A 9010-nucleotide genomic window follows, 5' to 3' on the forward strand; every position below is an offset into this window, starting at 1 on the left:
ATAAGAAAACAAAACAAAACAAAACATTAATTCTTCCTGGTGGAAAAAAAATTTTTTTTTTTGGAAAGAGTTATACCTGTCCCTCTGAGAGCTTTTTTTTTTTTTTTTTTTTTTTTTTTTTTGTCTTTTGAGAGCTTGTAAATGTGAATTCTTTCTCTGTGCTTTTGAGATGTAAATCCTTCTCCAGGCTTTTTGCCAGTTCCACTCCCTAGGAATGTTTTCTCAAGGTAGCCATCTCTTTGAAATGTAAACTTCAAGGAAGATAATGCCCTACTGTCTGCCGGGGAAAGTAGGAGCCTAACGTAGATTAGGTGGGAGCCTAACTTCCTCATGCACCTCCTCCAAGTTCCAAACCTTCTCATAATGATATGAGAAGTTTATTTATCCTCTGGATAAAGGCAATTAGCTAACACAGATGGTACCAGGTAGTTAGGATGAACTATGTGTGACAACAGTGCTGTCAAGTCCTCTAACTTGAGGATTAGTTATGGTTTATGCATTGGGAGCATCTCCCTGGCTCACCATAACAAGGTGAGGTCTCTCTCTGTGCAATCTCTTAGCGGGTTACCTATGATGTGAACCACATTCTGGTTTAATGTTTATTTAATAATAAATCTGTTTTCTTTCTCTTCTACTTTTGTGGAGAGGTTTTCTAGGTTGGTGGGAGATTGTTTGACATTGTTTTCCACATCAAGTAGTAGACAATTGTGATGGGACCCTAAATCTGGCTTCAAATGCCAACAGAAAGGAATGTGGGGGTCTCTGAGACATGGCCGGCCTCTGCCTGAGTCTCTGTTGTTTTCTTGATCTCATCTTATGACATAATTGTTTTATGGTCTCTGCTCTAGCCTTAAATGTGCAGTCAGTTGAAAAACAGAGGTGCTGTCATCCTGGTCCCAATCTCAGCCCCAATAAATTGACATATAAACTCCACAACATCCCTCTGGGGCTGGATCTGTCACATGGCAGAGAAGGGGCAGCCACCACATGTGGTGTCTTGAGCCCAGAGTCACGTACTGAGAGGGGCTCGTCGAGGCCTCTATGGACAAGCAGTGCCTTTCTGTCCCTGGTTAGCAGGAACATTCTAGAAGCTGAGCCAGTGAGAAGGGGCCCAGGGGTGTCAGAGGAGCAGGTGCTCCTGCCACACGGTATCTGAGGAGCAGCTAGGGCCCCTTGAACTTTCCAGTCACAAGGGGACATTTCTGAACTCAGGTAGTGGGAGAGGTCTGTCCTTCCCTTCATGGCCTCTGCCTGCAAACACTGCTTACTCTAAACAGTTGTGGGAAGGAAATAGGAGGGTGCATAAGCCCGGTGTAGGCTCTGACAGGAAGCAGCCCATTAAGGACGCAGCACAGCCCCTGCCCTCGTCTGGTTTTCAGGGTCCTCTTTACAATGAGTTTCCAGCTGACCAGGAGGGTGGAGGCGGTCCCAGTCTGCAGGGGAGAGGGAGCGCTGCCCACAATCTTCTTCTCCTGCTGCTGAGCCCTGGAATACTCGGCCTGAACAAGTGGCCCCTCCTTAACTGCATCTTCTCAGCCTCCCCCACCTGCTCAGCGAGCCGCCTCCACAGCACAGACCAGGCAGGGTCCCCTCGCTGTGCCACTTCGCCTTCCTGAGAGAGGACCAGCCCACCAGAGCCAGCTGACGAGGAGGACAGAGCCCAACAGCCACTCCTGGTAAGGAGAATCGGGTGTATGATCAGTGACTTTGGGGGTTGGAAGGACCACAGTGTAGTCATAGCTGCTCATTTCTCATGTGACCATACACAAGTTACCCTAGTGCTGGGCTTCTGGTCAGCAAAACAGAGCAGTAGCTGAGTGTCACTGGCAACAGCAAGTGCATTCTAATGGAACACAGCCTTAAAAATCCTGCACCCATGCCCTTTCCCAGGGCGGTGGGCTTCTCTTTCTCGCTGCCAGTTACTTAACCCATCTGATCTTCATAAAACACTCAAGGAACAAAGCTGGACTAATCCTGTTATCCTGTCGGACAGGTAAATAAACAGAGGGTGACAGACCTCCTCAAGCCTCCCAAGCGAGGTAGGTTCATGCTTCTGAATTTTACCATCCTAAATTCTCGAGCCCACCCCAGCTCTATTTCCACTGGAGCTGGGATGCACTCTCCTGTCCTGTCCATGGATATCAGAACTCGAAAGTCTCCAGCTTTTAGATTCCAAGACTTCCATCAGCAGCACTCTGGGGCCTTTGGCTTCAGACTGAAAACAACAGAGGGGTCTGGGGGTGGAGGATGGGTTCTTGGGGCTCCAATGGGCAAAGGGGGACCACTATTTTCCCACTAACCTGAATCTCATGTTCCAAACAAGACTCCTCAGTGCACGTTGTCTTATGACTTTGATCTTCTGAAAACCACCCTATTTTCCCCCAAATACTTCACACGCAGACTCACGTTCAGGGCACATGGGAACAATGCCTTTGTCAGTGAAGCCCCATCTGAGATGTGTCATGGAATCCCAATGACCAAACTGCAAAACATATGACTCTGACACCTGGATATAGGGACTAGGGCAAGATGAGCTAAGAAGATCCTCATGAACAAGAGAGCCTAGAACACTCTTATCTTTCCAAAAGAGTATGAAAGAGCCTGTTTCTCACAATTTGATAAGTAAAGTATCACCAAGACAAAACCAGGTTCATACAATTTCCAGACTAGGATGTACATTATGTTAATTGCTTCAACCTCCTGCCTAAGCGAGACCCTCCTACTGTCCCTGTCAGAAGCTGGCTCTATCTTGCCTACACACTGCCTGCCAGTCCCTCATGACCCCCGGTCCCATTCTGGAGAAGATTTGTAGAATTTTTCCTTTGCAGTAGAAATCTGCCTCCATTCGCAATTCCCCCACTGTCGCCTGCCCTGCAGATCAACACGTATCACATTCCTTCGGGTATTCAATGTGTCCCCCGGTGTTTTCCTAGGCTTTATTCAATCCCTTTGATTTCTTGTCTGAGACACATTTTAGCATCTCTATTTTTATCCTTTCTGACTCACCTCTGGACACTTTGTCATCTGCCAAAAAATCCATTCCTCAATGGGACATAAGTCTCTCCTTGCGGCCTGATCCGCTCAGAATTTGGTTCAGGGGAACTGTTTCTGCTGTACTTGAGGTAACATAACTGAGTTTGACTGGCTTCTGTGACAGCCACACTGCTCCATTTGGGTCCCACTGAGAATCAAGTTGGGTAAAAACACCAGATTGTTGTAAACTGAAATACTTCAATTCAGAGCAACTTCTGTCCCCTGTAATTTTATCTTTTAATCATCTTTTTCAGTTTTGTGCTTTTTGCTTGTTTTTTGAGAATGTTCACTGAAGATTTTGCAATACAATTCTCTGTGTTGGTTTTAAGGCAGGCTTTCAGTCTGTTGACTTCAATTTGTGTCCTGACCATGAGACGGCAGCATTATATGTGATGTTCCAAAAGGCTTCTGGATTTATTTGGGATAATCTCCCCCTCCACAGTGAAATCAAGGAGAATGCACAGGAAAAATGAGCCATTTGTGGGTTTTAGCCTCATGGCAGATGTGTGGCCTTGGGTAGGTTATTTGAGGTTTAGTTTTCTAATATTTTAATAGAAATTTTAATATCAGTCTTAATCACATCACAGGGAATTTAAGAGAACGTTTCAAATAATGGATGTAAACAAAATAAGTCACACAGAAAGATAGATACTGCGTGTTCTCACTCATGCAGAAGCTAAAACAGTTGATCTCATGGAAGTAGGCAGTAGAACTGTGGTTCCTAGAAGCTGGGAAGGGGGTGGGAGGGGGCATAGGGAGAGGTTGGTTAAAAATGGTTAAATGGGTGCAAAATTACAGTTAGGTAGAAGGAATAAGTCCCAGTGTTCTATAGCACTGTATGCTGACTATAGTCAACAACAATTTATCGTATGATTTCAAAAAGCTAGAAGATTTTGAATATTCTCAACATAAAGAAATGACAAATGTTTGAGGTGAAGATATGGTAATGACCTTGATTTGATCATTACACATTGTGTGCATATACCCAGATATCACACCATACTCCATATACATGTACAGCTATTATGTGTCAACTGATCATAATAAATTATGATTTATTTAAAGTGCCCATGAAAGAACTTTGAAAACTATAAACAGCTGTACAGAGGATTATGGTGAAGTTCACCAACATCATCACACGGTCATTGACCTCTTTCCTACATCAATACGTTGACTCCAAGCCTCAGAAGATGTCATCTAAAGTAGAAAAGATGTTAGATTATTTGGGCACTTTTAGCAAAGGCCAGGGTGCAATTTTCCAGAGACCAGAACGGTGTGTGGGAGGTGGTGATGCGGAGAATGATGCTCATCTCTGGGCATAAGGAAAAGAAAGCAGGGAGGGACGAAGCGGGGTGGAGAGGGGAAGGCAGGGGGCAGGAGAGGAGAGGCAGGAAGCTGTCTTAATACATTCCCATAATGTGGAAATGGATGCTTTCCCCTCAGAAGGCCCAGAAAACTTACTGAATGAATAGAAAATAGACAAAAGAGAGAAATGACAGAAGCAACCTGAATAGCAAATACACATGAAAACTGTTTTGGATTTGTTGGTAATCAGTCAAACTTAAGTTGAAACCAACTACGACATCCTCACTTTTGCCCATAATGGGAACAAAAAATGAGAAAAGGAATATCACCACCTGCCTGTGAAGGTTTTGAGAATTGTCATATATGTGGCTAGTGTGAAGATGACTTAGCATAGCCCCCTTGGGGTCTTATTTGGCAAATATCTAGTCAGGTGAGAAATGTGTATCCTGGATAAATTGCTGCACTTGTGCACAAAGCGGTATGTATGAGGATGACTTTGCAGCGTTGTTCGTGGTAGCAAGCAGATATTTTGGAACAGCTTAAATGTTTGGTAGTAAAGAATTGGAAACAATATTACATAAATAATGCCACTTATGTAAAAGTTCAAAATATAAAAACAGTACTACATATTATCTATAGGCACATACGTACGTAAAAGTGTAAATACACAAATAGAAATGATACATTAAAACCTCAGAATATTGGTTGCCTCTAAAGGGCAGAAGGAGAGGAAGACTGACTGGGAAAAAAAAGATGTGAACTACATCCGTAGTGTTTAAATATTTTCAATCAAACAGATTAGCGACAGTAAAAATGCCAAAACACTTGCATTTGTTAATTGCAAATGATGAGTTTTTGTTTTATTATTCTGGGTATTTCTTCACTTGAAAGTTCATGTCATTCCTACAGCATCTTCCAAACTGAATAAATACAATGCAGTGTGGGAGTGTGTCTTCATTCTGCAGAAGTTGCATATCACATGCTTGCCTTTGCGAACACCAAAAAGAATGACACAACTTCATGCCTCATTTAAATGAAACATTTATGCCAGTCCAAGTGCCAATTTCTGGTTAAATATGCTGGGATACAAAAATGGTACCTACTGGGAGACCGAGACCTCACAGCCAACCAGGAAAGACAAACGGTTAAAAACTGAGCAGGAAATGGTTTTATTCTGACCTTGTCCTGCAGGTTGATTCTTTCAGTCACTACACCACCTGCTCTCCAGCATCCGCCCAGATGGGAAGGTGCCCGTGTCCGTCCTCTGCCAATGCTTCCTCTCACCTCAGGCCTTGAAGGAGTCCTGGATCCCAATTCCACCCTCCCATTGGAAAGCACGTTGTACTTTCTCTTTGCCATTGGAACGTCCATCTGACACAAAGAGTTTCTGGGAAATTCCCAGTACTTCACACAAAACAATGTTATCTACAGCAGAGCAAAATCTGTTGTCTGTTCTGGCAAGTTCGTTTACTTTGGTTCCCATAAAAAAAATTAATGACGTCCCACTCCTCGTTCTGTAGAAGAATGATTTCTTCATTTCACACCTTTCATGTTGGGGGGAGACAGTCAACTGATTTTTTTTAAAATGTTTCCTGCTTCACTGTATGCTGAGGGGAATAAAGCAGCAATGTATTCTGTTAGCATGACCTAGCGTCTCCTGGTTGGCTTAAAGGTATTTACAGGCATTTGAAAGTGAAGTATGAGTTAGAAAATTAGGAATGGAAATGGCTCATCTAAGGACAATTATTCTTAGTTATCCGAAATGAGGTGTTCTTGGGACCTATCAGCTCTGGTCATATGGACACTTGCTCTTTACGACTTTCCTGTTTTTATTCCAGAAGAGAATGGAAGGGTTCCAGAAGAGCGGATATGGATCTATGGCTGAAGGTAAGAAAGCTGTTACCTGAAAAAAGGAAAAGTTCCCAGTAGAGATTTAGTAATTGTGTTCGCTATGAAACACCCCAGAATACTTAAGAAAAGGATGGACCAACACATGGTAAAAAGAACAAAATGATAGATTGTTAGAAGCCTAAAATGCACTTGAAATTCATTCAGTTCATAAGAACCCTGGAAATGGCCAGATTCTCACTCCCTTCATGCTTTGAAGATTTCAGGCCTTGCTCAGTGTCACCCTCTCCAACACCACTTTTGTTCCAATTTCCTGTGCTTCAATCAGCCCAATAGATGCCCTTTCCAATACACGTGCTTCTAATGGTCTTATCTCCCATCCATCTTCAGTCTTCACCCTAGAGTCATCTCCCACACTCTGTCCTAACATTAACTTTGACCTTTCATTCTCTCGACTTCAAGCATCCCACTCCCCACGCAAAGAATGCAGACCCGAGGACATTCAGCTGGCCCTTGGTGAGGGGTCACCTTAGCTCTGCCATAGGAGGCCTCCTTTCCCCTCAAGGTTCGGATGAACGTGCTGAGCAGGTCTATGCAAGAGTGCCTGGGGATGTGTGAGTGAACGAGAAGTGGGCATATTTTCTCATTTGTGACTCCTCATCCCCTGCCTCCTTCTAATCTCACAGCATTAATTCAGCAGCCAGTTCTCCAGGGGACAGGCCTAAGCGCCATCCAGGGAAAAGCACAGGGAGCACTTTTCGTTCAGAAAACCTGTATTTGCCCTGATCCAGATGAAATGCCGGGTGCATCTCCTTAGTGTAGCAGCTCTGACGCCTGCCTGTGGGTCCAAGCATGGGCTTCCAATGGGGGTGTCCTACAATCAAGAACTGCTTAAAGTTGTGTGCCAAACTGTGTATGCATTTAAATACGCCTGTTTTCCAGGGATTGAAGTTTTATAGCATTCATGAAATACCCGTGAACTGGAGGAAATATCCATGACCTAGAAGTCTTAAGAATCATTAATTTAGTAAGACACAATAACTTCTATTTTTTATAGGTGGAGTGAAAGTTAACCATTCTGCAGCATCGCCCTCATTGAGGATCCTCCTGGTGGGCAAAACAGGCAGTGGGAAAAGTGCCACCGGGAACAGCATCCTTGGCCAGCCAGTGTTTGAGTCCAAGACAAAGGCCCAGGCCGTGACCAGGAGATGCCAGGGGGAGACAGGCATGTGGGGTGAGAGGAACATCCTGGTGGTCGACACGCCCCCCATGTTTGAGTCAAAGGCCCACACCCAAGAGATGTACAAGGACATCGGGGACTGCTACCTGCTCTCCGCCCCAGGGCCCCACGTGGTGCTCCTGGTGACCCAGCTGGGGCGTTTCACGGCCCAGGATGTGGCAGTGGTGAGGAGGGTGAAGGAGGTCTTTGGGGTAGGGGTCATGAGACACATGGTCATCCTCTTCACCCACAAGGAAGACCTAGTGGGCGAGTCCTTGGGTGAGTATGTGGCGAACACGGACAACCAGAGCCTGAAGGGCCTGGTGCAGGAGTGCGGGAGGAGGTGCTGCGCCTTCAACAACCGGGCAGGTGAGGAGCAGCGGCGGGAACAGTTGGCGACGCTCATGGCCGTGGTCGAGAGGCTGGACATGGAGCACGAGGGCGGCTTCTACAGCAACGACCTCTTCCTGGAGGCCCAGCAGCTGCAGCGACGCGGGGCCTGTGAGGAGGACTCCAGGCTGTACCTGGCCAAGGTGAGGGGACAGCTGCACAAGCAGGAGCGAGTGCTGAAGGAGACGGACAGGCCCTGGGTGGTCAGGGCGCTCCTCAGACTCCGAGACTACATGGCCTCTCACATCATAATGTCTTCCTCTCTTATTATCTGTGCTTCGATTCTTCTTGCTGTTTTAATTAACTCGTGTATGACTTATGGGCAATAAGCATTTTCAGGTGATTTCTACGGCCAGCTTTGATTATCCAGAGCCACCGTCTCTGTGTAGTGTGCAGGGCACTGTGCATGTCACGTAATTTCACTCTGATTTTCTTCCTTGCATCAGATATGTCATCCGTTTTCCTGCAAGCACTTTTATGTGAATAAAACCCAAAGAGATAAAATATTTGTCTTTTTTGTTTTGTTATATATTGTGAGGGTAAGTAATAATCTAGCTGGGACCTGTCCGGAAATATCTGAGACTTGGGCGAAGCAATGTGGGTGACTTGGACACTATGAGAGGGTCTCGGCCCGGGCCCTACTTTCTACAATTGTGGTGTCAAGAAGAGAAACGTGCTATTCGAAAAGCTGGTAGCAGAATTCCTCATTTTATTCATAAATGTACCCTGATATCATCATGGGCTGTAAAAGATGATGCCCCATCCCACCCCTAAGAGGAGATAAGGACAGTCTGTTGAATCACCTGGGGGTTCTGGGCAGGGAGTGTTATGTATCAGCTCCCCCAACCCTGGAATGCTGAGGACCTCTGCACTTTCAGACCAAGGACCACCTCCTTCACGCAGTGTTCCCAAAGTGCTCCAACCTATGTGGGTCTGTCCCTTCCTCGACTTAATGCAGTTCAGCTCCACAGACACTGCTTACCTGGGTAGTATGTGTCGGGGCTGCGCTCAGCTCCAGGAATGTAAGAGGAATAGCACCAGCCTCCTGCACCCCCAGGGTTACTGTGGGGTGGGAGGATGAAGACCTATAAAAATGGGGGTGTAAGAGAAGCTTCCTTTTGGAAGTGAAGTCAACAAAAAGGAGGCCACAGCAGGCTGTGCACAGGCTTCCTGGATAGGGCGACGCTGGAGATGATGAGGAACACGCTGGCCTCT

General features: G+C 45.7%; 1 protein-coding gene across 1 annotated transcript; it reads left to right on the forward strand.

The window, feature by feature from the left end:
• Positions 1 to 1485: 1485 nt before the first annotated feature.
• On the forward strand, positions 1486 to 8280 carry LOC134380532 (GTPase IMAP family member 5-like). The gene is made up of 3 exons (XM_063100514.1): positions 1486 to 1676; positions 6177 to 6225; positions 7244 to 8280. Exons 2-3 carry the CDS (start codon positions 6183 to 6185, stop codon positions 8122 to 8124), a joined length of 924 nt encoding a protein of 307 aa, XP_062956584.1. The 5' UTR covers positions 1486 to 1676; positions 6177 to 6182; the 3' UTR covers positions 8125 to 8280.
• Positions 8281 to 9010: the final 730 nt, after the last annotated feature.

This window comes from Cynocephalus volans, chromosome 6 (genome assembly GCF_027409185.1).
Source record: "Cynocephalus volans isolate mCynVol1 chromosome 6, mCynVol1.pri, whole genome shotgun sequence".
Lineage (NCBI taxonomy): Eukaryota > Metazoa > Chordata > Mammalia > Dermoptera > Cynocephalidae > Cynocephalus > Cynocephalus volans.